The 17,176-nt window shown below is 39.6% G+C and overlaps 1 protein-coding gene across 2 annotated transcripts in view; it reads left to right on the top strand.

The window, feature by feature from the left end:
- Positions 1 to 330: 330 nt before the first annotated feature.
- The window catches only part of LOC143281254 (glucose dehydrogenase [FAD, quinone]-like), a 25,051-nt gene continuing 8,205 nt past the window's right edge, over positions 331 to 17,176 (top strand). The window contains exons 1-7 of one of the 2 annotated variants that reach the window (XM_076586365.1): positions 331 to 581; positions 2,516 to 2,647; positions 10,374 to 10,582; positions 10,858 to 11,047; positions 11,994 to 12,122; positions 12,573 to 12,694; positions 13,544 to 13,711. In XM_076586365.1, the coding sequence (XP_076442480.1) occupies positions 2,521 to 2,647; positions 10,374 to 10,582; positions 10,858 to 11,047; positions 11,994 to 12,122; positions 12,573 to 12,694; positions 13,544 to 13,711 (945 nt within the window). In that variant the 5' untranslated portion in view covers positions 331 to 581; positions 2,516 to 2,520. Of the gene's footprint in view, positions 582 to 2,504; positions 2,648 to 10,373; positions 10,583 to 10,857; positions 11,048 to 11,993; positions 12,123 to 12,572; positions 12,695 to 13,543; positions 13,712 to 17,176 lie in introns of those variants that run through there. The other variant, XM_076586364.1, reaches the window with a different exon arrangement.

The following is a 17,176-nucleotide window of genomic DNA, read 5'->3' on the forward strand; positions in this document are numbered from 1 at the left end:
TCACATTTTGGACATATTTCCTACACCACTGTGAATGTATTTCAATCACGTCCAACTTGTATTTAGCGTATGACTGCTGTAACAAATATTAGTAAGTTAGTAAACATAAAAGTCTGGAAAGCAGACTGTGCAAAGGGCAATGATCAAAGTGTTAAAGAATTACAGAAAAAAGAACATGCACAAACAGCATGCACCTGCGTAAAGGGCTATCATCCAGGTGTCAAAGAAATAGAGAAAACAGAATATGCACAAACAGCACACGCCTGTGCAAAGGGCAATGACAAAGGAGTTCAAGTCTCGCTTGGCGAGACACATTGAAACGGGTCAGAAATGTCGGTTGCAGCGCGGAATACCGAACACACACTGCAGACACAGTGAAAACCTGCAGGCACAGCTGCGAACAGCAAGGATTATAGGCAATATCCATATCTCTTCCCCTCCACTCCTACATGTGACTGGCGGAGTGAACGTCCACGCCTTGTTGTGAACACTTTTCATTCCGTCATGAGGGGGGAAAACTGTGGATATTGCAGGGATTATTATTATCACTGCTGAGGCTGGTGTGTTGTTGAAACAAGCAAGTGAGTATGGTTGTCATATGTCAGAAACTCGCTTTTCCCCCCTCTACTCCATCCACCTAATTGAAACGAAAGGTTTCATGTGCGCATTGGTTGCATACAGGTTAGCCAGTCTGTCACGTTTTGCTTATCAGAACATCGCTTTAGACTGCAGCGTTGTTTCTGTCTCTCTGTTGCTCCCACAATGTATCTGGTTGATAACCTACTTCTGCCGTTGTCTCTGCCTCTTCGTCTGTCTCTGTCTTTGTTTATTTGGCCCCAGTCAACTGCCAAACCAGTGTTCCTGTGAAACTGCAGTTCATTCCGTCAAAAACAGTGGCTCCAGTAATGCACCTGTTATCAAACCAGGGACATACACATGATATTATATCCACCGATCGACATTCTCTCCGTAAGCACTCAGTTGATCATGTTTGGATCGGAACCTGTTGTCTCGTCCCCCACTCTGGTTTTTATCCTCTCACGAAGCATGGTACAGTTCGTTCGTCAGTCTTCACTGTAAATAACCTGGTGATCGCGTACACTGACCGCTTTCGATCGAACTGTCCTATACGTCCCGTTCGCGCATGTCCGCTCCTGGAGATCTGACAGCGACAAGGTTCCCGAATTCTTTACGAATTTTTCTTTCTCTTTGTGAATTTCCGTTTCTATTTCAAGGCCATTGCTTGATGTATGGAATGCCCCACAAAGACATACCGGCGTTTAGAATTGCGACAAGTTTCATTACGAGTACTGACACAAACTTGTGTATATATACACACTCCCGTCTTACTCGTTTTTATGTATGTTTTGTACCACAGACGGGTAAATTAGAAATTACCCGTCTGTCCGATTTTTTCTTTCACTTTGCGTGTCCCCCATTCTTTCCAAGCCCCTTGCAAGGTGCATGGAATGCCCCAGAAAGCATCCCTTTTTAGACACTTTTCTAATCTGGACAAGATCATTTTAAAATCCTCTACTATAGTCAACAAACTTATATATATAATTAACATTTTTACCCGTTTTGGAGTTTTTCACGTATGTTTTGTACTGCCGACGGGTAAAAATGTTAATTAGAATATAAGAATGTCGATCCAGAGATGGTACACAAGTTCGTCAGAAACAGGTATACTCATTTGGGTAGATTTTATTTCTGACTTCATCGAACAGTGGACGGGTGAAAATGTTAATATAGATTGATTGACAGATAGATAGGTGATATATATATATATATATATATATATATATATATATATATATATATATATATATGCAGAGAGAGAGAAAAAAGACTTTCGAATGTTCCAGTGGTTGCAGTTCAGCAGAAGAAAAAAAAACAATCTTGCTGACCCACTTAAATCACAAGCACTTTAATTTCCGGACACCTCTAACACAGTCTTTTTCCAGCTGCAGTGATATGGCTTCATCCTTCGCAAGTTGCACGGGGTTCTCGAGTGATACGACCCAGATCCTCGACACAGCTGCTTAACAAATTGACATCTACATGTGCAGGCACGCACACATTTCGTACACGATCTTCTCTGCGTCTTGAGTGTGGAAAGGAAATGGATACACATAATTATCCAAATACCCATATATGATATAATGTTACACTGATGCTTCATACCGGAATCTGAAATGTCCTCTATGGTCGACTGGGCTACGTAAATGCCATGATTTGATTAATCTGATTTGATTTGATTGATGTTACATGTCTGTATGAGTATGTGCGTGCCTGAAATCTGATTGAATAACACAGGAATGATGAGTGCCCAGCGGCAGCTGTCAGCCGTCAGCCGGCTCTGCTCAGGTAGGCAGCCTGTTGTGCAAATGATCCCATGTTTGTAAAGCACTTATAGCTTGGTCTCCGACAGAGGATAGGCGCTATATCAGTATCCATATCAATCAATCAATCAATTTGATTGATCTGTCCATGAATTGACGCTCAACAAACCCAGGGAGGATGCTGCGAGCTGCGTTGCCCGTGGTGACGGCCGTGGTGTCGGTGTGGCTGTATCATCATCTCTCTCAGGAACAACCCTTCATCCCGCTGACCAGCAAAGTGAACGGCTCTTATGATTACGTCATTGGTGAGTCGCTGGCAGGTGAAAGGGGCAAGATAAGGAATGCATTTTGTACAGAAAATATGACAGGGATTTTAGGGCAAGATTTAATGCAAGGAGTGAACTGTACATGCGTGTCTGCGTGCGTGTGTGTGTGTGTGTATGTGTGTGTGTGTGTGTGTGTGTGTATGTGCGTGCGTGTGTTTGTGTTTGTATGTGTCAGTGCGTGTGTGCGTGCGTGCGTGCGTGTGAGCATGTTTGTTATTGTTTTTTTGGTATATGTGTTTGTACGTATGAGTGTGTGTGTTTGTAGGTGCTACAAACAACAGCTATTTGTAGCATTAAAAGCAACTTCTTTTGCTGTGACAGTTACACATACACATGACTACACCAGAGAACCATGATGCAGAATGATCAATGTAATTCTCAGCCTCCACCCCCACCATCCCCCTCTCCCGCAGTATCGTACAGAACACTCACACGCAGATGCACGCGCGCGCGCGCACACACACACACACACATGCGCGCGCGGACACAAGCACACTCACATACATACATAAACTCACACGCACATATGCTTACTCACAAGCGGACATATATTTGTACATGCTGTGCGCTGACACTGCATACGCCTGCACGCACACACAATCATACACACACACACACACACACACACACACACACACACACACACAGACAGAAACACCAAGCATGTGGGCTTATGGAAAGAGACTGACAGACCGACAGAGACAGGGACAGCCATAAAGAGACAAAGAGAGAGAGCATTAATTTACCCAAATTTTGCGAACACATACTGTACTGTCGAGTTGTTTTGCTTTCATTCCAGATAGTGCCAGCGTGTAGACAAAAATTGATATTTATCAGTGACGATGACAGGTAACAGTTTCAAATGTGATCTTCCGGTTTTACCTCCGACGTCGGCAGGTACCTTTCGTAATAGCATTTAAATATCGTGTTTTATTCAAGTGTTAGAAGTGACATCCTGTTGTGAAAATCATCGCCTGCAGTCTGCGTGGATCTGGTGTATCACCTGTGTTCGTATTTTGTGGTGCAAGTGTGTTCATTGTGAGGAGCCCGCGGGTTGGTGCTGCCAGTGGTGTGTACCAGGCCCAGCCACGTGTTCCGCCATGGCGGCGGACACGGAGTGCGGGCCGGTGTTCGTCACGGCGAGAGCCCTGCCGAGCGTCAATGGCATGCCTGACACTATAGACTTATGTATAGCAGCAGAGAGAGTTACGGGTAGAGGCACCATCAGAGGTGCTCAACGCATTAGAGGTTTGTGGCGCCTTTACTCGCAACAAAAACAATTCAGAGACAAACTGCTGATAGAGGGCATTGAGTTGAGTGGAATACACATAAATTTGTTGGACAAGAACCCTTTTGCCTTCAGTGACAGTGACGGTGAGGAAAAACCAGCCACCAAAGTCTGGATTTCAGACATCCCACTGCATTGTGGAAACAAAGACATTGAAACGGCACTGAAAAAGATAGGCTCAGAAATTCGATCGCCTATAAAGAATGAACTCGCAAGAGACAAAAGCGGGCAATTGACAAAATGGGAAACGGGGAGGAGATTTGTGATTATCTCCACCCCAAAAGAACCTCTACCCCCAAAAATAAAAGTTGGCATCTTCCATGCCGGAATATATCATAAAGAACAAAAGCAGGGGCAACAGAAAAAAATGTAACAAATGTTTAACAGTGGGACACGTTGCGGCAGAATGTCCCAACCAAGTTGTGTGTTTCTCATGTGGTGTTGAAGGGCACAAGAGGGGGGATCCTGTGTGCAAACCACCACCCCACTCCCACTCCCAGGCAAACACACAACACACCACAGAGATGTGTGCTCAACCAAGCAGTGTGCAGGAAGAGAGTGAGAACGATGCTGACGCACATGAGCCCTCGCCTGCCGCGAGCACGAGAGCAGTGCCAGAGGAAAGGAACAACACGCAGCGCTCACGCTCACACAGCACAACAAAGAGAAGACGCAGCCAGTCTTCGGAGGAGGAGAGGAGTAATCTCCGCCGCTCGCGGATTGAGGATTTCTTCTCGCAGAAACTAAAGGAAACGGGAGACAGCAATGAAAGAACGGAGCCACCAGCAGCAGACAGCGCCATGGGTGACACCTGATATCATCGGTGTTGTCTCCGTGTCTTCCCCCACCACGACCCCGGCTATGTTTTACGGACTTTATGATTGAATGAACAACGATTTTTGATGTGATGTTACCACTTCAATGGCTAACGAAATTAGCATCGGAACTTTGAACGTTAGAGTGCTCCGAAATAAGCTAAAAAGAATGGCCTTGTTCAAATACTTGAGAGAAAGGAAACTAGATATAATCTGCCTACAAGAGACATATATTACAGAAGATTTAGCTTCCCAAATTAAAAGAGAGTGGCATGGAGATATTTTTTACAGTGTAGGAACAACAAAAAGTAATGGTCTCCTTACTCTTATAAGTAAAAAGCTACATTATGATAATATGGACCTAAAACATTCCACCAGCAGAATATTAAGTTTACAAGTTAGTATGAAAGATAAACTACACACAATTATCAACTGCTATGCACCAAATACCACAGCAGAGAAAGTAGCCTTTATTACACAGCTCACAGCAGTGCTACAGCATAGTGAATCAGATCATATTTGGGTAAACGGTGATTTCAACATTGCTATGAACGAAATTGACAATATATCAGGATTACAACATGCTGAAAGAGAAATTCAGTCGCTCACGGAAATCGTAGCCAGTTTAGACCTGCATGATGCATGGCGATCCCAACACCCAGACACAGTGGCTTACACGTGGTCACGACCCAACCCTTTCACTGCCAGAAGAATAGATTATATCTTTTGTGATGCCATTGCTGAGACGAAAATCAAAGAGGCGAATATTGAAACGTTCCCACAATCAGACCATAGACTTGTTATAGTCACCGTAAAGCTAAATAACTTCCAAAGAGGAACGGGGTACTGGAAATTCAACTCAACACTTTTGAATGATAAAGACTTCACAGATCAGATAAATAATACAATTGATGAACATTTCAATGAATATTATAACAACGATCCAGAAACCGCATGGGAAATGCTGAAAGTTAGAATAAAGTCTTTCTGTATACAATATGCTATCAGCAAACGCAAGGGAAAAAAAGACCCAAATGAAAAGTTAAAGCAACTAACAGAACTAGAAAACACTCTAAGTGGGGATCCACAAAATAAAATGATACAACAGCGAATTCAGCAAAAGAAAAGAGAGATTGAAATGCAGGAAATGCATCGAGCAAGGGGAGCCCAAGTTAGGTCACGAATGAAATGGATTGAGGAAGGAGAAAAAAAACACACAATACTTCCTTAATATGGAAAGAAACCGGAGAACAACAAATATAATATCGTCACTGAAACTTGATAATCGAACTACGGAAAATCCATCAGAAATTATAAACGAAATTAAATGTTTTTACCAAAACCTATACAAAGAAAAGAAGGGCAGATCGCAAAACCGAAGTTTGACACAACATTTCCTCAGAAACGAGTCATTTCCAACTCTTTCTCATGACGAACGAGAACTGTGCGATGTAGATTTGTCTATAGAGGAATTCACACAGGCCCTCCAGACTCTAAATAACGACTCTGCCCCAGGCATTGATGGATTAACCCCTTCGTTCTACCTACACTTTTGGGAAAGACTAAAAATGCCTTACTTCAATTGCATTATTTCATCGGTCCAAAATGGACGACTACCTTATTCGTTAAAGAAGGGCGTGATTACACTATTACATAAAGGTCAAAATCTGGACAAGAATAACTTAAGTAATTATAGACCGATTACATTGACGAACACAGATTATAAGATTTACACAAAAGCTCTCGCTAAACGTCTGCAAAAGGTAATAAAGCAGATAATAAATGACGATCAGGTAGGTTTTATAAAAGGCAGAAATATAACTTCTCATCTAAGGCTTATCGATGATCTTACTTCATATATAGATAAAACAAATCCGGCTGGTGCACTATTAGCGCTAGATTTTTCCAAGGCCTTCGATACTCTATCCAAAAAATGTATCACGGAGGCACTCAGCATCTTCAATTTCGGCCCAAAATTTATACATTTCATCACAACCGCGATGAGTCAATCAGAAAGTTGCATCCATAATGGAGGTTGGCTATCTGAATGGTTTCCTGTGGAACGAGGAATACGACAAGGTTGTCCACTGAGCCCTATGCTTTTTATAATTGCTGTTGAGATCCTTGCAATTAAAATCCGGAATAACCAGGATATAAAAGGAATCTCTGTTCGAAGTGGTTCCATCAAAGCAACAACAAAAGTCAAACAATTCGCAGATGATACAACATTAACAATGAAAAACGAAAGAGACATTAAACTAGCGATCCAAATTGTCGAACAGTTTGAAGAATTCTCTGGTCTAAAACTGAATAAGCTAAAATCGAAAGGTATATGGCTTGGTACAAAGAAAAATGAAAGCGGGAAGGTTGACGAAATCCCAATGATAAACGGAAAACTGAAAATCTTGGGAGTCTACTTTTCGGCCTCTATAGAGGCATCGCTAATCAAAGAAAACTGGTCAGAAAAAATCGAAAACATCCTGAGGATAATAAAGACATGGGAACGCAGGAATCCTTCACTATATGGTAAAATAATACTGGCAAAAACCCTGGTTCTGTCACAGCTCTCATGTATCTTGCAAGCGTTGGCTATACCTAAAATAACTCTACATTACATCAACAGTATCGTATACAGATTCCTATGGAAACGCAAATACAACAATAAAAAGGCTTTCGAAAAGATAAAGAGAAGCGTGCTTAATCTAAAATTAGAAGAAGGTGGCTTGAATATGATAAATGTGGAACACCAACAAAGGATGTTTCTCAGTTGCAAAATGGGCATCCAAATTTGTAGCAGAAGATAGAGACAGGTCTTTTTGGACACTATTAGCTAAAGAACAAATGTCTCCCTTCTCGAACATTCATTGCACTTTCAACGCAAACATCGCCCCAAACGAAATACAAGGCTTACGTAAGATGAAATCGGTATTTTGCAAAGAAGTCCTAAAAGCTACTACAGCTTTGAATACAGAACGACAAGTAGAAAATACGCGGACCGAACCAATTTGGAACAACAAAAACGTTAAATACAAAGGGAAAACTATTTTTTTCGCCAGATGGGCAAAAGCCGGTATAAACTACCTACAAGATTTGTGGACTACTGGAAATCTGATGACGTACGAACAGATAAAAGACAAAGTTGGTTCTCACGCTGGCCTTGTGTTGGAGTACAATGCCCTGATCAATGCTATACCAAATGACTGGAAAGCTGAAATGAATAGAGACCCTACACAACACACAGTTGGACACGAAATCAACACAGACAGAGGGTTCCTGAGTACATTACATAACAAAACGATCAGAGAAATAATAAACAAAAAACAAAACCATGACATATGCGCAAGTCAGTTCTGGAAACGAAAGCTAGATATAAATATAAACGATTACTTTACCACAGCTCGTGACTGTACGAAAGAATCAGGACTAAGGCTGCTTCATTTTAAGTTCATTCATAATATTTACCCAACCAACATTATGTTGCATAAAATGGGGGTAGCAAATTCAAACAAATGCATGTGGTGTCAAGAGGTTGACTTCATTGAACACTCCTTTTATCACTGTCAGAAATTGTCATCTTTTTGGAAAATGATACAACAATATATCTTGACACATTTTGAGCAGCACATCAATATTAGTGAAAAAGTCGCTCTTTTTGGACTTCCCAGCTCTTTTAAACTGAAAACAAATCTCAGAAACCAAATCAATCATGTCCTGCTAATAGCACGACTAACAATCTCCAAGTTCAAATATGGAAAATGTAAACACTTAGAACTAATATTTGATACTGAGATAAACATGAGAGTGAACACCAGGGATCGATTTTAAAAAGGCATTGGAAAATATTGAAATATTGGGAAAGTTACAACCAAGTGAAAGAGAGAGGGAGAGAGAGAGAGAGAGAGAGAGGTGCATGCTACATTGCTTTGCATGTCAGCAAGAGATGCCTATGTGACTGTTGTATTCATGTTCTATATATGTATGTGTAAGTATGTATATGTATATGTATATATATATATATATATATATATATATATATATATATATATATATATATGTATGGAGAGAGAGAGAGAGAGAGAGAGAGAGAGAGAGAGAGATTTATATATGTATGTATGTATCTAAGGAAATAAAGTAGATTTAGGGACCAAAAGGGAAAAATGATGACGAGCAAAAATAGGATCACACACACACACACACGCGCGCGCGCGCGCGCGCGCACTCACCCCACACATTCACACGCACGACTTTACACGTGCATGCTCATTCCCATACTATTGGCAATACATGAAGGACCAGACACCCCCCTGGCCTGCCACCAAACGTGAAGAAAACAAAGAAGAGGAGATGGACGGGAAATGCAGTACGATGAAAAGACGACACCGGGCAACAACCAGTGGAAGAACCAGATGAAGAAGATAAAATGTATCAGCAGGATGGAAGAATAAGCCCAGGACAACAACAACCAAACAAGCTGCAGCTCTGAAGATGAAGTCAGAGGATACAAGGCGACGAACCCGAAGGGCAAGAGACAATGACAGAAAACACGAGAAGAGAACCCACAGACATACAGAAACATACAATAGCGAACACCCAACTCTGAACAGACAAAAATGGACATAACCAAATACAAAGTACATTACAGACACAACACAATAATGATGATCTCAGTATAGACCAGTCATCCCTGATGACGGAAATGTCTGATTTCCCTTTAAAAAAAAAAAAAAAAAAAAGCCCTTGATTACTTAAGTAATCAGTTGATATGTAGTGCACTGGGAACAGAATAGTATTGTCCATCTCTATGCAATCCAACACATAGTATCATATTTGATTTGTATGAATATGCCTTTACTTGTAGCTGTAGTACACAGTAAGTAAGATTCAGCCAGCTAGAAACAAAAGCATACACTTTCACTTGTGACTTTAATTCCGCGGGAATTATGTAAGTTTTGTTTTGTGATTGATGTTATGCATGTGATCATGGTTTCTGTGCACTCTTGATGTTATGTGTTGCAATGTCTTGTATCCTCAATATTTGTTCATTAAAAAAAAAAAAAAGTTTCAAATGTGTTCGTGTGGGACCCAAGAAAGTCCTGGATAAAATCTAGGGGAGGAGGGACTTCATTAAAGTTTACGTGTCATATCTGTGTGTGTGTGTGTGTGTGTGTGTGTGTGTGTGTGTGTGTGTGTGTGTGTGTGTATTTTGTACCTTACGTGTAAGGTACAAAATATATAAGGAATCTGATTCATTGTGTCCATTATGCAAGAAATCAAAAGAAGATGAAGTACATTTTGTCCTTTGCTGTGAAGCACTTAATAGTGTTGGAGAAAGACTTATTCGATCCAAATACGACAAACAACCCTGTGTGTTAAAGTTGAGTTTATTGTTGTCAAGCACTGATGTCACTGTTTATCCCTGTACCTGTACAAGGCTTTTAAGTTTAGAGAAATAGCTACTTCCTAATCTGTTCTCTTACTGTTAATTAATGCTTAGTTTTTGTTCTTGGTTTGATTATTATATGTTTCGCGCTTTATGTTGTGTATATTGTGCATTGTATCCATATCCCTGTGTGTGTGTGTGTGTGTGTGTGTCTCGTTATAGTGGGAGCAGGATCGGCAGGATGTGTGCTGGCCAATCGTCTTTCTGAAGATAAGCACGTGACCGTTTTGCTGTTGGAGGCGGGGCCGGATGACCGGAAATACCCGACGGTCGCCATCCCGGCGCTTGCCGACTACCTGTTTCACACAGAGGTGGACTGGGAATATTACACAGACCCTCAACAGTCTGTGTTTGAAGGCTACGAGAAGAGGGTAATTTTCTTATATGCATGGAGCATGCAGAGACAAACAGACAGATGGACCGACAGACAGACACATACGCGCTCGCATGCGTGCGCGCGTAGACACACACTGGTAAATATATTGGCTCATGTCAGAGCCATTTTTAAACTTACCGTTGCTATTCTATCATGGCATCCATTGCTGTAATACGCTAACAAAAATATATGTCGCATATGCAGAGACAGACAGACGGAGAGATGAGTGAATAAACATTACTTTTTTTCAAATCTCCATGCACAATCCAGAGGACTTACTTGCCACGGGGTCGGATGCTTGGAGGGACTTCCAACCTGAACAGCATGATGTACGTCCGAGGCAGTCGCCATGACTACGACATGTGGGCAGAGCAAGGCAGCGAGGGATGGAGTTACAAAGAGGTGCTGCCCTACTTTATCAAGTCTGAGGACAACTTCAACGACGACTACGTCAAATCAGGTCAGTGGCAAAGAATGACCACATTCAACGATGAGATACTGTTGGGGAATCGGACTGATGTTAATCAAAATGGCCCATGGATTAGAGAAAGAAACAACGACGAAAAAAACGATAGACAAGGGGGGAAGGCAAGAGATGGGTACAGTGGGCAAGGACTGTGGATAATGACAATAGAACAAGGACGACGAACACGAAACCTGACCAAGGACAAATTTTAAGAATAAAAAAGAAAGAGACACAATATGGTTACGAAACCAAATGACAAGACCAAAGACACAAACGTGAAGAAAAATGACTAACAATAATAATAACAAAAGAAAGAATGATTCTTGGAAGAAAGATGCTTCAACAAACAATGCTGTCAAATCAGCTCAACAAGTTTACAAACGGTGAGAAAGAGAGAGAAAAAAAGACAAGAGAAACGAGATAGTTCTGGGGACCAGACACAGAAGACGAAGGCAAGAAACGAGGGCGATTACAGGGTTTTTTTCAGAAAAGAAAGAATGGAGACAGGAACAGATATAAAGACTTTGAACAAAGAGAATGGCTACCATTCTTACCTGTCCCACTAAAGGGGCAACGAAAGAGAAAAACGAAAAAAAGGACATTGGCAAGAGACACGGACAGGAAACTTAAACGGAACAAGGGGGAAAGGGCCAAAATGCAAAAAGAGAAACAATAGAATAATCCAAAAAATAGTATAACAATTTATTGCATAATGACGAAGGCAAGAACACACACACACACACACACACACACACACACACACACACACACACACACACACACACACACACACACACACACACATTCATGCACACGCGCCCCCCCGCCCCCCCACACACACACCACACACATACACAAATGCACGCACATAGGCGCAGAGAAAGAGAGAGAAGGGGGGGGGGGGGGGTAATTCATTCATTTGTTCTATCTCCACTTGCAGGCTACCATGGCAGAGGGGGGCCCCTAAAGGTCTCTGCACACAGAACGGTTGGACTGACGGATTTGATCATGCAAGCAGGAAAAGAGATGGGGCTTAAGGAAGTCGACGCAAATGGAGAGACTATGGAAGGTAAGCTGACCTGTCTGTTTTTCAATCTGTCTCTAAATTTCAAAAGTGCATCATCTACTGCAAACACACACACACACACACACACACACACACACACACACACACACACACACTCACACACACACACACACACACACACACACACACACACACACACACACACACATACATATATATATATATATATATATATATATTGAAATGTAAAGAATATTCGAGAAGGCATACCAAATTTATACATTAACAACTCAACAGTTAAGCAAACCAAACCTACAAACAACAACCCACTGCCCCCTACGCACAGACAGGTAGAGACAGAAACATACATGCAGAAGCACACAACCATGAGTAGAATACACAGACGTTTATAGTTGTTGTTGGTTTTTTTATATAAAGAAAACGTGTGTGTGTGTGTGTGTGTGTGTGTGTGTGTGTGTGTGTTCTTTTCAGGTGTGGCACATATCCAGTCCACAGCAGCAGACGGACTTCGGTACAGTACGTCACGTGCTTTCCTCTATCCCGTCCTGCACCGCGAAAATCTGCACGTGGTGACTGATGCTCATGTCACCAAGGTATATATCACGGCAGGGTGCTTAGATCATGGGTAAAGTATACAGTTGTTATCGGGAGAACTAGATGAACACTAAAAGATCCCACCAATTCCAATCAGACATATTCTTTAGACAAAAACTGCAAAAACAACAATATCAATGTACAATCATGTTATGAGAAGTCTTCTTACTTTGTTTATTTACTTATCTAACTGGTGGTTTTGTAATGAGGTCTGCACCTATAAGATCAAGCCAAGATCCTGTCAATCTGCACCAAGGAGATTATTTGTCTCATAACAAATGGATTAGTTTCATGGATTACAATAAGAATATTTTGCAAATGATTGTATCATTGCTACTGTCTAACATTCTCAATTAGCTAACTCATAAACATGACTTGACTCCTCAATTTAACTATTTTTGTCGTCACTTGAGTACATAGTAGACGGAGTCTTGTGCAGAGGCAGTGCAGTGTCTCTTTTGGTTTGTGACTTCATGGATATATGACATAGATAGATAGATAGATAGATAGATAATGTTGAATGCTGGGACTGCGACAGAGCATGCCCCAGATGTGGCCACTCATGAAAAATTCCAGAGAGGAGTTTCATGAAGGTATCGGTACAGAAATAGCACAGAAGATGAGACAGCAACAAATAAAAACAAAAACAAAAATTGAATTCAGTTTAAACTTTTCTTTTTTTTTTTCCAACAACAAAGGATACAAAAGGTATTTAATGATTAAAGAAAGGCTAAGTGCAAATGCATGTATCTTTAATCAGGCTCCCAAACAAGCTTGCTCAGCAACAGAATTTGAAACAAACCCATTGCACAACTGAGCTTTTCTCAAAACCGCTTTGCTCTGGCCAGGTTGTGTTTGAAGGCAAGCGTGCAGTGGGAGTGAACTTCGTGCGTCATGGACGAAAAGAGATGGTGCGTGCGCGGAGGGAGGTGATTGTATCGGCAGGTGCTGTGGGGTCACCACACATTCTGCAGCTGTCAGGGGTGGGACCCAAGAAAGTCCTGGAAAAAGTTAAGGTGAGAGGTCTTGTTTCCTGTATACATGGCAGTGTTTTATCATTCTCAAAGTTGGATTCTCTCTCTCTCCCCCATCTCTTTTCTCCCTCTCTTTCTCACCCCTCATCTCTTTCCCTCTCTCTCTCTTTCCATCTGCATGTGTGGATGTGTGTAGCAGTATTTAAGTAGTGAATCACTGCTTGATTATCTCACCAACATCTTCGTTTGCCCCTGTCCTGCCAGCTGGAGTTTTATGCCACACCTGAACTACATATTTTTTATGTGCTTAGAATTGTGGGTTCCCCCGTCATATGTATGTCCATTGATGATGTCACAACACATCGCCATCCTCGGTTCCCAAGAAATGAACCATGTTGATGATCTTGCTAAAATGAAAAGCTTTATATGAATATACTGCCAAATTACGTAGTGCCATCAACCAGGATTGCTATCAGTAAACATGGATATGTGATGTATTTCTTTGAAAGGAATTTTACAAGAAGATTGCACATAGCAAGATATTTCAAAACAACATAATACAACAGATCAGAACAGTATGCAGTTTTAGTGATACCATTGGTAATTGTTTTCTAATATACCAAGTCTAAATCTTGACGCAGTCTAAGATTTTTCTCCATATGTAAATAAATCTCTTTAGAAAACTTATAGAAGAATAATTGCTGTACACTTAATTATCACTTACCTAAATATTATCTTCTTAATGAATTATTTTGTCATCTTTAACTGATTATGTATTGGTGAAGTGTTTGCAAAAATATATGGTATTAACCTTGCTCTGTTTTAACTACACCATAGTTACACAGGTTTCCAGCTGTCCCCATTTTGGTCAGTAATATTCTATTAATGAAATTAAATGACTTTTTGGAATCAATGAATTCTACATAGTGTTGGTGATGAAAACAACAGCAGCAACTCCTTTTGAGCAAATGCCAAAACAGTAAGCATGCGATCAATTATTGAGTATTCCTCTTTAGATTCAGCTTTGTGTTCCCCTGTCATATTGTCATATTATCCTGGTCTCTGATAAATGAATGAACAAAACACACTGCTGCTTATATTTCATAATGAAACGTTTCTTTAACTAATTGTATTATTGATTTTACCTTTTTATGGAGTGGAATATTTATTGATACTCATCAACAAGGTTTCATTGAAATAATGAAACTCCAACTGCTCATTTGTTAAAGTGTCTTTAAATATAGGTGTACAATGATTATAGTAAAAATGACCATATGAAGGAGAAACATATGGTGGTATCTTAACTTTCATGAAAAATGTCCTTCTGGCATCAAAACAAACGTTATCAAAAAGATATATCCGTGAGTTTTTACATCTGACATTTAATTTCCGTACAAAGGAACAATACTGATTCTTGATTAAGTACAGGCTGCCTTCTAATTTCCTCCCTTGTCTATTTCACTTAACGGAAAGTTGCAAAACAATGTGAAGCAAATAGAGGGATCACTTTAACAACCCTCTTCACAAGTTTCAACAAGACACACAATATCAAAGGAAAGGTCAACAGGTATGCCAATGAATTATTTAGTATAAACTTCGCATGTAAAGCATTAGTAATTCAAAAATGAAAAGAAAACAATTCTGGTTTATTCATCAGAACAGTGAGAGATACAGAAGAGTAAGAAAGTGTGATGGACCTTAGTGTGTGCTGTTTTGTTTTCATTGAAAACGCTCATTTTCTGATATCTCATCAAACGCTGTTCTTGTACGCAAGCAAGCAAGCTTGTTTTATTTATTGTTGCTGTTGTTCTTTTTTTCTTTTTCTTTTTTTTAAGCTGATTTTCATACAATTTTTTTCTTTTTTTTAAGCTTTTTTTTATTTTCCTATTTGTTTTTATATAACACATGGACAATTGACATTACGACATAAATGAATAAATACATATAATTATTGGGAAAAGAGAAAAGACAAATCTGACAAAAACATAGTAACAATACGAAAAGAAAACAAAAACAAACAAACAACAACAACAACAAAAACAAAACAAAAAAACACATATAATTGATATACACATATAACATTCTAAGCAAAAACAACTGAGAATGTTTGAATAAGTCATTTTAAACAAGTCTTCAAATATAGTAATAGATATCCATATCCCTACATATCAACTTGCACCATTTTTTCAACATCTAACTTAGTTGTGTGTTATTTCCATACATGGTTTGAAATATTGTTTTTATATGTTGTTTCTAATTAAAGGTAAGTATGGCAACCATTTTATTGTGAAGCTGTGTGTTTCACATGCGATCTTAGCGTTATATTCTTCGATTTTGTATCTTGAAACAATGTAATGTTCAAAAGTGTGAATATTTGGAAAGCATTTATCTAACTTGCATTTATATATATACATCTTCCCCAGGAGGATTAATAAATCAAGCACTGAGTCTGTCTTCATATCAGCATGGAAACCAAACGGTATTATACATTCATTGAACTTCAAATTTTCACACACTGTGCAGTTTATTTTTAATAGTTCTTCTAGACTTATCCAAAGGCGTTTCGAGTAATGGCATCACCAGAATATATGTTCAACACTATCTTTAATTTCCAAACAAAAATCACAATCAATACTGTTTACAATTCCCATTTCCTTTAAAACAACATTCCTTCCAATGATTCTATGTAACATACGAAATTGTAGCCACCTTAGTTTTATGTCTTTAATTTTATGAAGTTTGTTATAAGCTTTTACCCAACTAATATTTTTCCCAGTTTCTCAGACCACTTGTGACAGGATTTCGGGGTTGTATCATCAAATGCTAGAACATCATAGTATCGCTGTCATCCTTTAGGTGTCGAGTATATTATTTTTATTGCCCCTGGTGTATCAGGAAAACTGTGGGTTGTTGGAACATTAAGACCTACCTGTTCCATGCATTTTTTGATTGCTCTTAAGCAACCATTGTACGCCAGAAAATATACATTCAGTTCATATTTTCCACAAAATTCGTTTTGTGTAAGAAAGTGTCCATTGTCATTCAGGAAATGCGAAACACAGTATACACCTTTATCAACCCAGTCTCTATGATTTATAGTACTATTTCCAATCTTAAATTTTTCGTTATAGAAGACTGGTTCTGACAGAAGGTCAATATCTGATTTAGGTGTAACCTGACAACAAAATTCTCTGTAAACCATGAAAGTGGGTTTCCAAAATGAATCATTATTACATTTACGCAATGCATACATGAGTCCATATCTTTCTAATTCAGTGAAAAATGGGAACATTTCAATTGAAATGTTTTTCTATTTATGCTTTGTAATTTTAAATCTTATCCAAGTGAGTTTTAATGCTTGAATATATTTTCTTATGTCTGGTATGTTTAAACCACCTTCTTTAACACTTTTTGCTGCTGTTGTTCTATTCACTTTGTCTCTTTTTCCATTCCATATGAACTGAAAACACATCCTCTGGCAACTATTAATAAAATCATCAGGAGGAT

This window comes from Babylonia areolata, chromosome 4 (assembly GCF_041734735.1).
Source record: "Babylonia areolata isolate BAREFJ2019XMU chromosome 4, ASM4173473v1, whole genome shotgun sequence".
NCBI lineage: Eukaryota > Metazoa > Mollusca > Gastropoda > Neogastropoda > Buccinidae > Babylonia > Babylonia areolata.